At 42.1% G+C, this 20,115-nt stretch overlaps 1 protein-coding gene across 13 annotated transcripts in view; it reads left to right on the forward strand.

The window, feature by feature from the left end:
• The window catches only part of CEMIP2 (cell migration inducing hyaluronidase 2), a 60,135-nt gene that overhangs the window by 13,756 nt on the left and 26,264 nt on the right, over window positions 1-20,115 (forward strand). For 8 of the 13 annotated variants that reach the window (XM_054809116.1, XM_054809127.1, XM_054809123.1 and 5 more), the window contains 5 exons: window positions 5,470-5,806; window positions 10,544-10,684; window positions 11,220-11,781; window positions 14,465-14,634; window positions 18,682-18,870. In XM_054809116.1, the coding sequence (XP_054665091.1) occupies window positions 5,482-5,806; window positions 10,544-10,684; window positions 11,220-11,781; window positions 14,465-14,634; window positions 18,682-18,870 (1,387 nt within the window). In that variant the 5' untranslated portion in view covers window positions 5,470-5,481. Of the gene's footprint in view, window positions 1-248; window positions 797-1,813; window positions 1,837-5,469; window positions 5,807-10,543; window positions 10,685-11,219; window positions 11,782-14,464; window positions 14,635-18,681; window positions 18,871-20,115 lie in introns of those variants that run through there. The other 5 variants (XM_054809129.1, XM_054809130.1, XM_054809121.1 and 2 more) reach the window with 4 other exon arrangements.

Here is a 20,115-nt window from a genome sequence, read left to right on the forward strand (position 1 = left end):
CTAATCCATAGATAGTAACTAAGTTGTTTTGCATATTATCTAAACATATGTAATTAAACTCTCCCTACTTGTATATAAATTTGAAATTTGCTTCTGACCCAGAGAGAGACCTGTGTGCTAAGATTTCATTAGACCAGCTGATAAAGATTACTTCTATCTACAGACCTTGTCTTATACTGTGCTTCTGTCTCTTGATCTTTGTACTTTGGAAAAACTTGTTTTGGGAAATGTGGTCCTCGGCTTGAGTAGTTTCCAGTGGTTGCATATCATGCAATTTTGTGTGTTTTCTCTGTGCCAAAAAATGCAGTAAAAATTAATAGTTGCTACACAGGAAATTCAGAAAATCTGGTGCAATATAACTTATTTTGGACAAAGTTTTTGTAGTTCATACCATGCTCGTTTCTCACTGGCTGTTGCTGTTTGTCCTCTGATTTTCTTCTGAAACTGCTAGGCAAGGGAGAAGACTCAGTGGTGGCATGCAGCAAACAGTGTTATGTGATAGAAGATGTCTAGACTTTCTACAGTTTTTTTAAGTCAGCTGGGATTTTTCAGGCTGTTATAAACGTTGTTGTGATTTCCAACAGTTACTTAACTGTGCTAATGTGTTTTACTGCGTACATATTCTTTCCAGCTTTTGCACACGCGGGTGGAAAAATAGGTTCCCACAAACATGCTGTCTGTTATCATAGTGAAGAGGTGTAATTTCAAAACAAGGCAGTGGAAGAAGAGGTGGAACCAGATAGGAAAGCATATGGGCACCCCATGCATCTACTGGCAACCATTAATTTTCCTAATGGTGAGGTTAAGATTTGTTGCACTGGGGACTTGAAGGCATTTGAAACATTGTCCTGAAATTAGTATCTTCGTTGTAGTTGACCAGCTTGGAGGCTTGTAAAGGTGTGAATGTCATATTTTAGGAGTTTGCTTTAGACCACTTTCTGTTCAGTAATTGTAGCTACTTAGGAGCTTTTTAATACTGAATTCTTGTCCCTTTCCCTACTCTTGGGTTTCTCACTGTGCTTTGATCTCATACCAGACAAGTGCCTGTGCCAGGAAAGCAGCAGTAACCAATGTGGCGCTGGATTGCATGGGGAAATATTTTTCCTGATGTGTGTGGTTTTCCCCCACCCTTCCTCAGTCTTTTCCTTAATGGTGATTATATACCCTGAGATTAAAGGGTGTGGTAATAGGTTGGCACTACAGCTGGTGGTGTTTGATAGCCCAGAGCAACAGAAGTGGGGTTTCTTCTAGTTTCTCTTTTGTTTTATTTTTAAGACTTGTGAACTATGCATCCTTAAAATATGCTTTAAGGGAAGCATTAATTTCTGTGCACTGTATGGAAGTAAGTGTACTTTGTCTACAAAGTTTTGAGAAGGTGCAAGGGTGCGGGAGTTTTCTAGCACATTTGACATGTTTTGTTACACTAAGCATTTGACAGCAGAAAAGTGTGAAATATTTTGGTATATTTCTCACCTTTTGGGTGGTGTCAGATGATGTTTTGAATTACCTCGTGAAAGAATCTGATTTTTTTTCCAGGAAACCAGCCCCAAACCGAGTAACAGATAAGCATGCAGCTCGCTTCTGAGCTCACACTCATGTCTCAGGAGGTTCAGATGTTATCCCTTGGTTGTACAGCGCATATGTTTCTAGTTTCTGCTAGTGCAGAACAATGTGGGCTTGTATGAGTGTGTAGTAGTGGCACAAGTTAAAAGTGGTGAAGGAATACGTGAGGAGACTGGAGATGTTGCAGCCTGTTCAGTGGTTCGTTGCTGTCTGCCTGCTGGGGTTTGCTGTCCACACAGCTTAGACACTCTCTTGGCAGAGCCAGACTTGCAGGTAATTGCTGTTTTTACTTAGATGCTCTGCAAAATAAACTTTTTTTTTTTTTAACATGGTTTAAGCTGAGTTGGCTGATGTGATGATTATGAGAGTGCTTGCTTGCCTATGTTGTGGGAAGGGGTGCCTAAGCAGAAATCTGGATTGTGTGGAGTAGCACTACTCTTGCAAAAGTGTGACATGCAAGTAGTGTAGCCTTGCAGCAGATGGGTGCTAACGAGTACTGGGTGCTAACTAGCGGGCTGAAGCCTCTGAGGTGCTGTAGCTGAATCCATGCATTGGAAGCTTCCCTGGTACTGGTGAGCTGGAAGCACATACTCACCTGTGGCCCTGACTAAAAGCTGTGGTGAATAATGGCTTTGAAAATATTGCGTAATACCCTGTTGAAGGCTGACGGGCAAGAAGTTTGGGAATACTGAGACAGCTGCCTGCCTGAAAGGCATGGCAAATAACAGATTTGTACAGATTGAAGTCTATATAACTGTAATCAGTTGTATATTGTGCAAGAGCTTGACTTTTACTGGAATCACTCTGAAGCTAGCAGCAAAGTAAAATACTGCATCACTCTGTATACTACAGTACAATTGTAAAAGTGGTGCTGTCTAGGACTGCACCATCAGGGGAGATGCTCAGATCATGAGCTCCTTTTAGAGACCTCCCGCTTCTGTGTGTTTAGGAGCCAGTCCTGTCTGGTGTTTGTAATTGCAAATGGTCTCCTGGGGCCTTTGATCTCCGCATTTTTTGCCTTTTTTAGAGAGACAACATAGACACAGGCAAAAGGGAAATGGCAAACCTTGGGCGGAGAGAGAAAAAGTGTTACACGGAAAAATTCAGGTGCATGGGAACTTGCAAGGAAATGTGGTATTTAAATAGTTCAAACAGTTTTGGGTTCCCCCCGCCCTGCATTTTACTCAAACAGTATTTGTGCAACCAAATACCTGCACTCTCTAGGGTGTGACTGGACATATAGCCAGTTACTACACTTGCATTTGTGTGGTGCTATCTGAAGACCTCCACAGAGTGGAAATACACAAGTCACTAATTTGATTCAGATTATCAATGTGTCTTAAGAAAAGCCAGTAGCTGCTCTACAGGATAGAAAAGATCCTTCTTTCAGCTAGAGAATTGCGAATTACACAGGAAGAGGGAAGGAAGTGTTGAAATGGTTACTCCTGTTGCAATGGAAAACTATATAGTAAATCTTTTGATTGTGCTAAGTATCTCCTTATGGCTTTGTTTCACTGTTTTTATTTGGGTAAGACAATGATTCTGCAGTCTCTTTTCCACCCATCCTTGGGGTGACCTGTGTTTGCACTTGAGTGGGATAGTTGGAAAACTTCTACAGTTTGCAAAATGAGGCTTGCATAGAAGGCAGAATGCTTTGTAAAAAGCAAAATTTACTTGAAATATGACACAAGTGTGTTTGATGTCTGCTGTAATTAATGACTTTTTTCCTTTAAAGGACTAGCAGTATTTTAAAAGGCCTTAGTAGACAAAATTGTGGTGAAATTATTTTGTAAAAGTAAGTTAAATTTTGCATAACCGTTCTGGATTTAGTTCAGACAGCTAATCAATTAACAAACTTGTTACCTTTTTGTATCACGTTATAATGACCACTCTGTAGTCATTTTGTCAATGCCATATCTGAAAACTTTTTAACCAAGTTTAAGAAGTTAGGGGTCCAAACCATAACAAAATCTCAATGCTGGATCAGATTTCTTTAAATTTTTAATAAAAAAAGATACTTCAGTATTTGTTTCAGCTGGACATAAATACTGCCTTTGAATTAGTTGAAAAGCTCCTTCTCTACTCAGCTTTTAACACCACTTCTAAAGCATAGAAATGATTGAGTTCTCAGTGGTGGAAGATGACTAGTGGAGTGTAAAAGCAGATGTGGTGAAAGCAAGCTGTTCCGCAGTGCTCAGAAAGCATTGGGCAGTTAAGTTGGAGAGCAGAGGATTAGGTTTGGGGAATAGTTTCTCAAAGAACAGAAAGGAGAATGGTGAAAATCAATTTGCTACAACGAACAGGTGCAAGAAACACTGCTGGAGGACTTTGCATAATTTTTGCACTCTGGGATGGCTACTCCAGTTAATGTTTCAGTGCCTTTACTGTCATTGTGCGTACATTTGGAGATTTATTGTCTCCCATGAAAGGGTAATCCAGCCTGTTCAATAACAACTCTTTTGCCTTGAAACAGTGAAGTATCAGATTTTGCAGGATGTGAGACAAAAGGCTCCTTTGCTACTTCTCAGAATACGATTACAGTTGTCACTTTTCTCCTTCGCTAGCGTGCCTGGCACTTCAGAGTATAGCTCAGACTTCCCTTTGTTCATGGAAGAGAAAGAGGATCTCTATGCTCTTCCGTTATTGGTAGTTTTTATTTTCATAATTCATTTTGCTATTTAATACACATGATTATGCTTAAATCCCCTTCAGGATTTAGTTTAGAAAGCTAGGTTTCAGTTAATGAAACTTGAGCAGCCTTCTCAAAAAAAATGCCATCCCTAAGAAGCGTGAACTAAAAAAAAAAAAAAAAATCATGCCAGCTTTGTGAATACTCCATACAATACAACACAGTTGACCAGAAAGCCTGAGAAAACAGTCAAATGCAGTTTTGTGTCTCTTAAAGGAAACCAGAAAAGCGTGGTAGGTTAGAACTGCTGGCGAGGATGAGCCAGGCAGTGATGTTTTTGGTAGGCTTTCCTCATTGGCTGCCTCACAAAAAGATGGAAACGGTACTCGTAACTGAAATAAAAGTAGCACTTGCTTCTGGGTGATAGGTACAGCGATCTGGAGCAGTTGTGTTGCTTCCAGGCTTTGTGTCCAAACCCAAGGAACTCAGCAATGAGAAAACCCGTGAGGTTTGCTGAACAAGATGCAGATGACTTCCTTACAGGACCATTCCTGATGCACCTTTACTAGCGATGAATCCAGCTGCTAGTAAACTAAAGAGTGTGTGGGCTCTATATATCTCAGCTAATTAAAAATGCTGACCGAGCTGCATCAGCGTGAATATAAATAAAATTGTGTTTGGTATTTTACGTATTAAATGTAAATACTTTTTACTGCTTCCAGTGTGGAAGGAAGGCTTGTCTCTTTCAGCTTCTTTTCCATAAAAGAAAACAATGAGGAGTTTGTTCAGCTCCTGTGTGCAGAAGAAATACATTTAGGCATTCTTTGCATAACTGTGGGGAAGAAGGAGTTGCTAGCTTTCTCATTGTTCAGCTTGTTTCTAAATCGCATAATACAAGTTAACTGTGAAAAATACGTAGCGGAACTACAAAGAAATGGTCTGTGCTGTACTGTGCTCCCATGCCAGAAGCTTTCGAGGTTAATTTTGTTGAAGAGATTATAAATATATATATATATAAATATATATATATATACACACACACACACATGTACTATTGTTTAAAGCTGTTATACCATGGCAAATGACCAGTAGCAGCAACTGAGTGACTGATACTTTGTAAATAGCCACAGTTTCAGTGGCTGTTCTTCTTAAGAAGGCATGTGGCTTAAAATTGGTTTTTTTGTTTGTTTGTTTGTTTTTTCTTTTATGTATTGTACTCTGTATTCTGAAAGCCTGTCTCTTATTTTTTCCCCTCTGTGTATGTGTGCGTGTTCCAGTGACTTTATAACATGCAAGACACTGATGCCAGGGGGAGCTCCCCTGCTTTCCTCCGGCCTCAGAACGGGAGCAGTCACAGGTCTTCGGGGTATGTCCCGGGGAGAATTGCCCCTCTCCGTCCCCCGCTGCCTTCACAGAGCCATGCTGCAGCCGAATTTACCTCTGCGAGACAAGAAGCCCGGACAAGACTCCCATCCTTACCAGTGGATCAGCACCGCCGCCAGGCAGAAGCCAACAGGCATAAAAATACTCTCATTTGCTTTGCCATTTCTAGCCTTTCACTTTTTGTTGCACTGGGGATTTTTTTGGGAATAGCTTCAAAATATGCTCCAGATGGTAAGTTCTTTTGCAAACAAAATCATCCTAGAAGTTACAGTCCTTGTGAACATAATTCAATAATTCAGCATCAGAATTGGTGTTAAATGCAAAAATAGGAGCCTTACTGCAATTTTAACATGGAGAGAAGTATTGTTTGGAGGCTAAGATCAGCTCCTTTTTTTGTCAGTGACATTTTTATATTTTTTTACTGTGAATGATTTGATTTACTTACATGAAGCAAAAAGGCAGAACAGTAAATAAAGACTACTGGTGAGGGGGAGAGAAACACGGATGTTGTATAAGTGTAACTGGCTTTGTCTGCAGAAGAAGCTGTCTGATATGTTCACAAATTGCAGACAAAATGAAATCCTGTCTTTTTTAGCAGTAACTAAGGAAGGTAGGAAGAATGTTCAAGTAAAAAAGATCTAAAAATCTGCAAGAATTCATACCAACGGTATGTTTGCTTTGTTTATACACAAATTGGGCAGGGACCTTTTTGATCTATTAGCCCTGATTTTTTTTTTTTCAGTTCATCTTAGAAGACTGGGCAACTTCCACAGAATTTGGAGAAACCTCCCAAATGTGTCAGTGGTTATAAAGCATGAACAAGTGACATAATTAAGCACTGGTCGCTAAGTATACAACCCTCTGGCCAAATACTGCTAGGACTTGCTATGAGGTGCAGTGCTGGTAGTATAGTTGGGAGCATGGGTTGTTTTGTTGTTTTTTGTTTGTTAAAGGCAGAAGTCAGGTTTCTAAAAGCTAAACAGGGTTTTGGATTGAAACTGTTGACTATTGTAACACAACAGACTTAGACTCCTCAGTGGCATTTAGCATAGTAACACAAAAGATTTAGTTTCCAAAGTCAATGCAACACAGGCTGAACAAATTAGATAATCAATTGGAGATTTCAGATGACAGTACAAAATGCATGCACTCATCTAACTGGAGCACTCTTGGTGCTGGCTTGCCGAGATCTCTTCTTGGGTTACTGAGTATTCCTAATAATTATGAAGGAAAACAAACAAAAAAAACCCCTGAAGGAGCAGAAATGCAAAGCTATTGCTATGTTGTGGTCCAGATCACTGGTAACAGGGGTACATATCTACAGTAAGTGCTTCAGTTACAGCCAAGTTCAAGAGAAGGCTGAAGGGTGACTTAGCCAGTTGACCCTGACAAGTACTTTGGCAGGGGAACCTTTCTGCTTTGATACCAAGACTTTAACTTTTAATTAATTAAAAGCTGTAGATTTTCCTGATGGTTTTAGAAGTGTGGTATTATCATGTGCTGTGGGATATGTAAAATAATAGTCCCTTTATGCTTTAAAAGCTGATAATGTGAAGGAGATGGCTTGCCTTTTTTAAAAATGCAAGTGGTTTTGGAATGGTTTTGCTTCATCCACACTAGCTCATTCCAGAGGCATTGAGTTGTGCGGATTTTTTGCACTGAATGCATGGTCACCATGTGGTTGATGAATCACTGGGAATGCTGAGGATGTTGCAGGTTGCTGTGATTTAATAGATGGGCTTTTTTTTGTCTGTGGTAATGAGTTATGTAAGGGCTAAGGAGTAACCCAAGGTCATGACTGCTTTCCTTCAACATCGCACTGCTTCTCAATGGAACTCCAGCCCAGTTTTCAGCGTTCATTGTTGCACTATGTCTTTCCGATGTTTTCCTGCATTATCCTTTTAAAAAAACCCACAACATGCACCCATAGAATCCTTTGGAAACCCTGACACAAGAGAAACTCTTACAGGCACCAAGAAAAGTCTGGCTGAAATTTTAATCTTGCAGTATTGTTGTTGCAGCAACTCCCCAAAAGTTTCCCAACAGGTTGAAATGTTAATACGCTCAGCTCCAACCTAGCACATGCAATACTGCAGCCAACGACACCAGTTCCAGCTAGGTGCGTTCTTCTCAGGGGCTAATTGGAAATCCATATTGTCGGTACTTTTAATGACTGTTTAAAAGGCAGTAGAGGGAATGTGAGACTTAGTAGTAATTGCGTGTAAATCCTAAACCTCCGGCATACCTTCCCCAAAGGGAAAATGATACTTGTCTGCATTTCTGTTCCTGCCTGTCAGCTGGTTTCTTTTTTCCTCCTTGCTTTTATCTTCCTGTCATCATCTGGGGCTTTTTTTTCCCTTTTTTCTAAAGAGTCCTGAACACTGGAGATCAGGGAGAGCACTGGAAATGCAATTTCCTTCCCCATTTCCAGGGGCTTGTGCTGCAGGGTCAGGATGACAAGCTGGGGAGGTTTTCAGGGAAAAGTTCTGCTTGGCCTTTTCAGCTCTCAGCTGGAGCTTGCCCAGGGTAAACAGGATCCTCAGAAAATTTAGCTGCCAAACTGTGATAAACTTCTGCTGAGCATAATATAACACTGATAACTTTTTCCCAGAGGCCTTAAAAACTCCAGACTTGGTGGCTAAGCAGGTAGAAAGCATCTATTTAACTACATCTTGAGAACTGTTTCCTGCCTTTTCTCCTGCCAAATTTCATATCCTTGCTCCAGCACATGGAAGGTTCTAGAATTTTCTTTTTTTTGGCAGGGTGTTTTTTGTGGTGGTTTTTTCTTTCTCCACCATTTGCAAAAATACCACTTCCCCACTCCACCAACTCTATTAGAAGCAACTAAACCTCAGGAGAGCTGACCTATTTTTTATAAAAATGCTCTGAAGTAGAGGCTTGGCTTGCAAAATTTTCAACATGAGTGGTTAAATTTGGTAAGGCCATAACTACTTAATGTTTTCTGGGCTATGCTTTTGTTTGCATTTAATCTTAACTGTAGAGGCAATGACTATGGCCTGTAAAATATAATCAGTAATTTTGGAGGTAACATTTGGTGAAGTACTAAATATTTGATGTTTCCTTGCAACCCCACTGCAATTGCTAAGGGAGGATTTCAAAATACTTTTGCTAAGAGGATCTGATCTGCTTGCCAAAAAGTTGATCCACCATGCTTCAGAAACATGCTTGCCTTACAGGAGTGCCTATTTCTAATGCTGATGGCTTCCTTGCTGGATTGTAATGTACAATAGATTTTTTTTTTTTTGAGTTACTGTGCTATATCTCTCATTTCTGACTCAACAGAAAAATTTACAGTTACTAGATATCCTCTTCTGTGAATCACGCTAAGCAGAAATCATCAGGTTGCTGACTCATGGTTTCCTCACATTGCCCTTTGCTACCAGCCAGGAAATACGTTCTTCACAGTGCCTGTGTGTGTGGTGTCTGGGGGAGGGGGTTTAGTGACTTTGCATGAGTCAGGCAATAGACTTGCATTTATCCAGTGAGCATTCAGCAGTCTTGCTGATCGCAATGCTTCTTGCTTTTTGGCTTTCCCTCATGTGTTGAATTTCACTTTCTAAATGCCGTCTTCTTAAGGTCCCACCCAAAAGATTTTACTTTGTTTTTATTTTTGTATTACTGCTTGGATGCCTTTTGCCCTTATGCAGTTCTGCTAATTTTTTCCCACTGGTAGTCAACTCCTGGTTTATGTGGGTTTCCTGAGTTGGAAAGGATTCGAAATGTGGAGAGTAACACCGAAGGAAAAACATTTCTGTCAGCAAAACTAAGGCTGGCTTGTGTTAAACTTGTGGATAGGTTTTACTTTCTTTAGATTTTGGAAGAATGGGCTATTGCTAATAGCTCTTTGCCCCCAAAGTTGCATTGCAGATGTGTGGGTGTTCTTCACCAGAAGATAGGATGTGAAAAGCCTGTTTTGACTGTTACTCTCAGTTGGACTGCTAAACTGTTTATTTTGGCATCTTTTTGGTTGTCTTTTGCTTAAGGAGAATGCTTTCAGTCTGACTGGTTTTCTTGGTAAGAAAATCCAGGGAATATACTTCCCATTTCTGTTTTTGTAGTATGTCTGTGCTGCTGCATTACTCAACTGCTTAACAGGCTAAAGATGTGCGTGTTGTAAATAGTACATTGTGATGTCAGGTGAAGTTACAGCACAACACTGTCACTTCTTGCTGCTGCTTCTCCTTTTCTGGCTTCGTAGTATGGTGTCATTGCCTGTGTAGTGCCACACCTTTGGTAGGGTTTCAGTTGGCTTTCATGTGCCTCTGCTCTCGTGTGGTTTGTAGCCTGATATTTAAGCTGATTTCTTAAGGAGTACAAGCCATGAGTTTAGACCCAAATGTCTTGTCTCCCAGAAAACTGCTCTAACCAGAAAGGTGTTATACTAAATATGCTAAGGATATCTTGTCCCCTCTTTGTCCCTTACCTGCAAACCTACACTGAAAGAAGTGATTTGCGTGCTTAAAAGCAAGAAGGGATCAGCATTTCTCACACAGGGAGAGATCTTGAGGGAGGTGAGATATTTAGATGCTTTACAACCATGCTACCTGGCCTAGGACATCCAGTGCTCAGCGTGACTGCTGTGGATCTGAGTGCTTCCCACTTTCCTCATATGCCGCAGGTGATGTACAAAATATCAAAAAAATCAGATGGTGGTCGAAAGCATCTATTGTCGACAGTATATGTTGGTAGTTTGGTCTGTGGTCATCAGTAGATTAATTCAGTATAAGAATGCCTTCCCATCCTTAAGAGTTTAGCCACCTTTCAGGTATCTTTTTGGCTGCTCGAATACAAACAGTAGCATCCATGGCTGCAGTATTGTAACCACAGGAGGAGGTGGGAATCCTTTGTGGGTGATTGACTCTGCCTTGCTCGTGTTCATCCTAGCGCTGCCTTGATTGATGTGATGGTGCTTGTTTTTAAAAGGCTGAATTTCACATTGTATTGCAGAGAATTGTCCCGATCAGAATCCTCGTCTTAAAAACTGGAGCCCTGGAAAAGATCCTGAAAAGAGAGTTTTTATCAAAAAAGGGGATTTGTTTCGTCTGGACTCAGACGCTACAGTACACTCTATAGTTATACAGGATGGAGGTATGAAATGGCAAGATGAACATCATGCTTCAGTTTACTGCATAGTTTTTACTTCTGTGATTAGATGAAACATGTGTTGGAATTTTATATTGCAGCTTATTGACCAGATCCCTACTTTTACTTTTCAGCCTGCTACCAGGCCAGAAATATCATTAAATGATGAATGAACTCTGTAGAGTCTTTTCAGTGGAGCATTGACGTGGTTTTCCGTAGGATGTAGTAAAACAAGATTTGTGTAGTAGCCTTCCTTGTACAAGATCTGATTGTCTTCTGATGGTGACTGTGGTATGTTAGTAATTCTGCCAAAATGGCAGAAAAAATTAGGAATAAGCCAACTAAATTCTTAGAAAGATAAATCACAATTGGTAGGAGTTACTTCCCAAATAGTCTTAAACATATATAAGAGTGTAACAGTTTAATTCATGGTGTAGAAAATAAATCAGTAATTTTTCTGTTGTTCTTATTGCAAACTTGGTTTTTTGAGTCCATCTGAATTTTACTTTTACCTACAGAAATATTTTTTTTTTTCCTTTAGGATTACTTGTTTTTGGTGATGATAAAGAAGGTTCTAAAAATATTACCTTGAGAACTCGATTTATCCTGATAAAGGATGGTGGAATGCTTCATGTTGGAGCAGAGAAATGCCGCTATAAATCCAAAGCAACTATTATTTTGTATGGGAAGTCAAACGAAGGTGCTGATGTGCCAGAATTTGGCAAAAAATTTATTGGAGTGGGCCCTGAAGGAACACTGGAGTTGCACGGGCACCAGAAGTTATCATGGACTCTTCTGTCAAAGACTATGTATTTCTCAGGGCTGGCTTATGGTCATTATACATTTAAAAAGAATTTTTCCCGAGGACTAAATGTGAGAGTAATCGATCAGGACACAGCAGAGATTTTGGAAGTGCTGAAGTTTGATACTCATGAATTTTCAGAAGAAAGCTTGAAGCTCCAGAATTTACTGAAAAATGGAAGTCCTGGTCGCATTGTTGCTATTGCTGTAGGAGATTCAGCTGCTAAAAATCTACTGGAGGAAACCAGAGTTACTATTCAGAATCTTCTGGGAAGTAAGTTTGTCAGAGGATTGAGTTACAGGTAAATAATTTATTTTTCCTTTTGTGCTGAGTGAAGATTAGATACAGATTCCGCTGCCTTTGGGGGATTCGTTAAAGCTTGGCAGTGTCTATTCTTAAAGTCTTCAGAGGATTCTCGTTGTTGTAGGTAGTATTGCAGTAGTAGTATTCAGCGTGCAGTATTTTGATAGTGCAGAGACTGATAGTTACACGTAACTGGGTGATAGACTTTATTGCTTACTTGTAATTGCTCTCTTCCACTGTTCTTTACAGAAATTAAAACTGGGTGCAGCAAGGAATTTTTTTTCTCATTCAAACACACAGATAGAAACGGTTACTAGGTGAAGCGTTTAATGCATATGACTTTGTGATTGGAGGAGCAAGGAATGCCAAGCTAGAAATGGAATACAAGGAAGGAATGCTAACCCTGTGTGTCGAACAGCAGCTTATTCATATCTGTGCCCTGTTAAAATGAAAGTACATTATGCCTTCCCTGATTCTGCAAAGGAGCTGACCTGTAAAAATATTTTGTTATTGAAGTACGCTTGTAAAGTGTTTCTGTATCTTTTGATCATTCTTTTCAGTTGGTCAGGGTTTGGGTGGTGAGACAGTAGAAGAGGTATAATAGGAAGTATTAAAGCAGGAAACTCAAACTGCTGTGCTGTTCATTCAGTTGTTGCAAATGACTTTTTGCAGTGCATGTTCTGAACTTGGCTTTGTGCTGCACAGGGTTAGCAATACGAGTGAAAGGGACACCAAGTGTTCTAACTAACCGTCAGTCTGTTCTTCAGCTTCCTTTAAGATGGTGTTGTATAACCCATTTCTACTTTCCAGTATTTACCAGGAAATCGGCCGTGTAGTTTTTCTGTTCTATTCTTACCCCTCGCTATCGGCCAACATCTGGATTGCAGTCAGTTTCCTCCCTCTGCTTTGGCAGAGGCAGGCTGGGGCGTCAGTCAGGATGGCATGTTCTGACCTCGGCTCCCATCAGGAGCACGTTTGTGTCAGTGGCTCTGTAAGCACGTGGTCATGGGATGGAAAGCGCGTGCAGCGCTGCCTCTGAAGCAGTTTGGTCAGAGTTGCTGGGGCCTGGATGTCCTGTAATAAGCATCCCCTCCTGAGGGCAATGAAGCCTGTGTGGTCGTTCTTCAGGTGGCTGTGCGGCCAGCCCCGACCTGGCCTGGAGGTCTGGGTTTCTGGTGTTCGGCTCTGCCCATGACCTCCATGCCGGTTTGTCTGAAATAAGGAACTTCAGCCTGCAGTTGGGAAGAAACAGCCTTTCCTTCTCCTCTGCTGAACTGATTCTTGTCTGTTTTCATTAGTCAGTAGAGGCTCTGTAAGCACATAAAATTGTCGTCATCTGCTGTGGAAGACGGGCGATAAGCTGTCCCCGAGACCTCACTGAGGACAAGCAGGGTTGTTTTGTTAAATCTGTAAAGCTAGTGAAGGAGACTTCGGCATGGAGGTGAATACTCTGTTACATCTCCCCTTCTGCCTCTTCCCGCAAAATAGCGTGCGTTAAAATGTCTTGATATTTATTTTAAACGTTGGCATGTGAAACGTTCAGCTGGCTTGCTCCTGCTGCTACTGAAAAGCTGGCCCAATGCGTACTATTCCTATGAACAGATGAACACTATAAACAGTTTTGTTTGACCTTTTAATCCCAATCAGTAAGAATATCATGAGGGGACTGAGATAAAGGCAACTGGATTGAAGGTGGTTTTCATATCTGCCTTTGAATCAGTCATTAGCAACAGGCTACAGTCCAGCTAGCTGACACTGTTTTCATTTGGGGTGAGTGATTCAACTTTAATGATGCAAAATTGTCCAGCTTTTTAATAGATGATCTCGACCGCTTCCTCTGTACACATAATTATGGCATTACAGAGCAGTAAAGGACAGCAAAATAGTCTTGCTTTCTGAACTTGATGGCAGCTTTCCGTGGCCTGCAATTTGTTTTTCATTTCCAAAAACTTGGACGCATTAAGCAGAGCTGTAGGAAGGGGGAGTGCATCCAGGACAGTTCCCTGATCTATGCTGGTGCTCAGCCAAGTAAGTGTCCAGCTGAGGGAAGAGCCAGCGAGGGGGAAAAGGAAAAATCCTTGGTATCAGCCTTCAGAAGCATCGGTGATCCCTTGTGCAAAGGTTGTGTAACAGTATGCGGTTCCTTTTTTTGTGTCTGAGCATCTCGAACGATTCAAAAGGTATTGCCCATCCAGTACAGTGATTGCCAGCAGCCACTGCTGGCTGTGTCCATCCCTCCCAGCCATCTCCTGGGACGCCATGACAGGAGCAGGCTGCAGCAGGAACGTTGGCACTGGCTCCTAGTCTTCCTGTGCCCTGGTAAACCTGTTTGGGAGCACGATCCTGTATCATTTCTGTCTCTCATCTCTTGTGGTTTGGTTTTGGTAAAAGCGTATCTTGTTGGATGTTGTACTAAAAATGTGTCTGAAAGTCCTCTCCATTAAGAGCTCTCGTATTTGCCAATTTATATATAGGACATCCGATTATTTTAAACTATGTTTCTTTCCAGTGAGGTCTGCCCATTTTTTTTGTGCAGTTTGAGACTCCATTTTAAAATTAACTTGAAAGAGTAGGCAAAAGGATTATTTATGATTTCCATGCTCCTTGTCTTGTCCTTTACCTGTTTGTGAAGAATTTGTTAAGGACTGCTATATTTAAACATTTATTTTTGTTTTTCACAGGCAAGCCTGGGCTTTTGTTGGTGTCATAGGTGGTGGAAATTCTTCCTGTAATGAATCAGTGAGAAACTATGAAAATCACAGCACTGGTGGGAAAGCTCTTGCTCAGAAAGAGTTTTTCACGGTTGATGGTCAGAAGTTTGTTGTGAGAGCTTACAGCGAATGGAACGATGGTAGGAAAGCATTTTGTAAAATCCTGTAGTTGAGGAAGAAGTAAAAAATATTGTATATGCTTTTTTTCATTGGAAGTATGGGTTGCAATTTAAATTTCTGAATGCTGCTGTAAGTTGTTTTGGTTTGGTTTTTTTTCTCGCTATGAATGAGGTATGAGGACACTGTTCTTCTTCAGTGCAACCTATTTTCTCAATCTGTTCGCATATAGTATGTGAACAGCATAACGTTAAGTGTTGATTTTTAATATATTTAGATAGAGATAAGGAGTTTTATAAAAGGCCCAAACAGACTTTTTTCCTTTTCTTTTAGTAATTTGTCAGTCATGTATATTTTAAATCTAATCTGAGATGATGATTGTGATCCTAAGAAGAAAACTTGGTAGAAACCAAGAGAAGTGTTTTATTCTTGTTACTGTATTCTGTTGCTATTTGATACTGAACTTTATACAGTTTTTCTCCTACCAAGGTGAATCAGTAGTATAAAGAACCTGGAAGGCCTACCACTCATTTCCTTTTATCCTTTATTCATTTTTGTATTTAAAATATCCTTGATCAGAGTTTTGCCTTTTATGGGCAGTCATTTTTTCTGTTTGTAGAATTACTAAGCAATATTGTATTGCCTCAGAATTTTTTTGAGGTAGTCAGATATTTATTTGTTAAGTAATTGAGCTATTTGATACTACTCCTTTACTGTTCATTGCAGCCCTATGAAAATGTATAGACTTACATAAAAAAAAATCCACAAAAATACATCTTTTACTTGCTGGTACTGCAGAGTTAGGGTCAAGAGTAAGCAAGAGTTGTTGAACAGGCACGTGCTTGCAGGACTATGATCTTATTGGCATCTTGGAGACATGGTGGGATGGCTTCTATGACTGGAATGTTGGAGCGGAAAGATACAGGCTTTTTAGGGGGGACAGGCAGGGGAGACAAGGGGCTATGTGTTGCCTTCTATGTCAATGACCAGCTGGAGTGCATGGAGCTCCACCTGGGGATGGATGAGGAGCTGACTGAGAGCTTATGGGTCAGGATTAAAGGGAGGGCAGGGACAGGAGACATTATAGTGGGGGTCTGCTACAGGCCACCCGACCAGGAAGACTGAGCAGATGAGGCCATCTATAGACAGATAGGAGCAGCCTCACATTCATGAGCCCTGGTCCTCATGGGAGAGCCCAACCACCCCCATATTTCTTGGAGGAACAACATAGCAGGGAATAAGCAATGCAGGAGGTTCCTGGAATGCATTGATAATAACTTCGTTTTTCAAGTGATAGGGGAGCCATCAAGGAGAGGTGCCATGCTGGACCTTGTTCTCACCAGCAAGGAGGGGCTGGTGGCAGATGTGAAGCTCAAGGGGCAGCCTTGGCTGCAGTGACCATGCAGTGGTGGCATTCAAGATCCTCATGGCAGGGAGGAAGGTGCACAGCAAGCTCACTACCCTGGACTTCAGGAGAGCAGCCTTTGGCCTCTTCAGGGATCTGCTTGGTAGAGTACCATGGGACAAAGCCCTGGGGGGAAGAGGGGCCCAAGAAAGCTGGTTAGTATTCAAGGATCGCCTCCTCCACGCTCAGGAGTGATACATGCCCACAAAGAGAAAGTTAAAAATGCCAGGAGGCCCCCATGGATGAACAAGATGCTCCCAAACAAACTCAAGCACAAAAAGGAAGCCTACAGAGGCTGGAAGCAAGGGCAGGTAGCCTGGGAGAAATACAGAGAAATTGTCCGAGCAGCCGCAGATCAGGTTAGGAAAGACAAAGCCCTGATAAAATTACATCTGGCCAGGGACATCAAGGGCAACAAGAAAAGCTTCTATAGTTACATCAGTGATAAAAGGAGGACGAGGGAAAATGTGGGCCCTCTCTGGAAGGAAATGGAAGACATGATTACCCAGGACACGGAGAAGGCTGAGGTACTCAATAACTCTTCTGCCTGTCTTCAGCCGCAAGGGCTCTAGCCACACCACCCAAGTTGCAGCAGGTAAAGGCAGGGACTGGCAGAATGAAGAACCACCCACTGTAGGAGAAGATCAGGTTCAAGACCATATAAGGAACCTGAAGGTGCACAAGCCCATGGGACCTGATGGCATACATCCGTGGGTCCTGAGGGAACTGGCGGATGAAGGTACTAAGCCATTCCCCATCATATTTGAGAAGTCCTGGCAGTCTGGTGAAGTTCCCACAGACTGGAAAAGGGGAAACAGAACCCCATTTTTAAAAAGGGAAAAAAGGAAGAGCTGTGGAACAACAGGCCGGTCAGTCTCACCCCTGTGCTTGGCAAGATCACAGAGTAGGTCCTCTGAAACTATGCTCAGGCACGTCGAAAATAAGGAGGTGATTGGTGACAGCCAACACGGCTTCACTAAGGGCAAATTATGCCTGACAAATTTGGTGGCCTTCTATGATGGGGTTACAGCATTGGTGATTAAGGGAAGAGCAACAGATGTCATCTACCTGGACTTGTGCAAGGCATTTGACACTGTCCCACACAACATCCTTGTCTCTAAATTGGAGAGACATGGATTTGATGGATGGACCACTCGGTGGATAAGGAATTGGCTGGATGGTCATATTCAGAGTGGCACTCAACAGCTTGATGTCCACGTGGAGAACAGTGACGAGTGGAGTTCCTCAGGGGTCCGTATTGGTATTTAACATCTTTGTCAGCAGTATGGACAGTGGGATTGAGTGCACCCTCAGCAAGTTTGCCGATGACACCAAACTGTGTGGTGTGGTCGACACGCTGGAGGGAAGGGATGCCATCCAGACGGACCTTGACAGGCTGCAGAGGTGGGGCTGTGTGAATCACAAGAAGTTCAACAAGGCCAAGTGCAAGGTCCTGCACGTGGGTCGGCACAATCCCAAGCATGACTATAGGCTGGGCGGGGAATGGATTGAAAGCAGCCCTGAGAAGAAGGACTTGGGGGTATTGATTGACGAGAAGCTCAACATGAGCCGGCAGTGTGCACTTGCAGCCCAGAAAGCCAACCATGTCCTGGGCTGCATCAAAAGAAGTGTGACCGGCAGGTCGAGGGAGGTGATCCTGCCCCTCTACTCTGCTCTTGTGAGACCCCACCTGGAGTACTGCATCCAGCTCTGGGGGCCCCAGTACAGGAGAGACACTGAGCTGTTGGAGCGAGTCCAGAGGAGGGCCACAAAGCTGATCAGAGGGCTGGAGCACCTCTCCTATGAGGACAGGCTGAGAGAGTTGGGGTTGTTCAGCCTGGAGAAGAGAAAGCTCCGGGGAGATCTAATTGCGGCCTTCCAGTACCTGAAGGGGGCCTACAGGAAAGCTGGAGAGGGACTGTTTATCAGGGAGTGCAGTGACAGGACAAGGGGTAATGGGTTTAAGCTGAAGGAGGGTCGATTTAGATTAGATGTTAGAAAGAAATTCTTTACTGTGAGGGTGGTGAGGCACTGGAACAGGTTGCCCAGAGAAGCTGTGGATGCCCCATCCCTGGAAGTGTTCAAGGCCAGGCTGGATGGGGCTTTGGGCAATGTGGTCTAGTGGAGGGTGTCCCTGCCCATGGCAGGGGGGTTGGGACTAGATGATCTTTGAGGTCCCTTCCAACCCAAACCATTCTGTGATTCTATGAACTTACACAAAGCATGTGTATGTAATTTAACCTGCCAAACTATTTTATTGGTTGTGAATAAAATGGAAAGTTCCCTTACCTTTATTTTGCTAGTTCCTTAATTACATCTGTAGAGTTTTAAACAGCAGAAAAATGTGACTTATAACAAGTAGAGGTAGCTGGACCTATAAATTGTTGCCATATGATATATGGGGTTATTTTAAAAAATTTCTAATTTTTTTCCTGTCACTGTTAGTTGTACCTTTTGCATTTGTTTTATCTGAGATGCACCAAATAAGCAGACTGTAATAGTATCCTACACTGGTACATTTCAGAGCAGAATTGTACTTTAGAGGTCTTTGGAGCTTGTGAAAACTCATACATTTCTTATTAGTATCTTCTTGGAGATGGTTTCATTATAAAGGTGAATATAATCTTGTATTGTGTTTACTTTTTTCTTTTTTTTTTTTAATTAGGTGTCCCAATATCAGGCTTCCAAGTAGAAGCTGTAGGTGGAGTGATGCTGAATCTTCTGGATGATGTTAGTAGTTGGGAGCCTGGAGACCGGATTGTGGTCGCAAGCACAGACTATTCAATGTATCAGACGGAGGAATTTACCCTCCTTCCCTGCCCAGAGTGTACCAAGCATCAGGTTAAAGTCAAAGGTATGAGAGCAGTCCCCACGTGAAGATTCATGTGAAATACGTGTTCACAGTAGTAGCCCTGGATGGTCCCTTTCAGCAGGAGCAGTAAAGAAGAGCCTGTTCATCTATCTCTATCTTGCTTTGTTGCCGTATACAGGAATGTGCACTTCTCCTTGCTATAAAATTGCTCTGTATAATGTCAGGTCTGCCTCACAGCTTATCATACTGACTTTTCTTTCTTCTTTCTTCCCAGGCTCATTGAACACTTTAGTTTTCTTCCAAGAGGATTATGCTTGTTTTCCTTCCCTGGCTCCTGTCCTCTCACTAGTTCTTTTTATATGTGCTTGAATGACTGTTATGGTCATTACCACTTCCTTTGCCTTTGGTGCCCTTCCCATCTTTTGAAATGTTATATTTTTTTCTTTTCCTATTAAAAAGGAGAATGAAAAAAAGGGAAGAAAAAAGAAAATGGCAATCTTTGAACCAGTCTCTTTTTTTCTCCTTGTTTTTTTCCCCCCCTCAGTTCCCCTCCACACCCCACCAGCAAAATGGTTATGAAATAAGTGGCACTTCCAAGCCTCTGCTCACACAGGATATCCCTGAGCAGTGGCAATCTGTTTTTCCTTTGGGCGTGATGCACGCAAAATGGTCATGCATGTTGTTGACCGTTTCCTTTTTTATCTGAGTCATTCTGCTTGGCTTCACAAGAGCCTCCCCTGGGACTGGTTCCCCCACTCTGCCGGCATCTGTCTTTTCCTTCTGCCACACCGTGCCAGCACCCTCATCCCTGGTGGGCCACCAGCCTCAGGTCTTGAGCTTCCCCTCTCGCTCCCGTATGGTGGGCTGCAGCGTCAGTTTGTAGCACGATCTAACTAGTGTTATTTCACAGTGTTAGTTTGCAGCAGCCAATCAGCGCTCTTCATGATCTGGTTTTGTCCCATTCACCTCTGTACGTGCGACTTCCTCTTCTTGAAACCACTGTCCTCTCTTTCTCTTTGTTTTCGGAAGTTTTTTCTGTGAACGCCCTCAAACTTTCCTGTTCCCTCACATCTTAAGGGACTACCAGTTTGTATGTCCACTTTGCAGTGCAGTTTGCATCCCACGGCATTTGTTAGCATGGGTCAGAGATGTTTTACTGCATTGTGAAGTCCCAGATATGGAAAAGTCATATCTAAGTTCACTTTATTATACATCAGAGAATACTAGAGTGTGTGAAGCTGCAGAGCTGACTTAGTGCCATTGAGCATGACATTTCCTGGGCTTTGT

Source organism: Grus americana, chromosome Z (assembly GCF_028858705.1).
Source record: "Grus americana isolate bGruAme1 chromosome Z, bGruAme1.mat, whole genome shotgun sequence".
NCBI lineage: Eukaryota > Metazoa > Chordata > Aves > Gruiformes > Gruidae > Grus > Grus americana.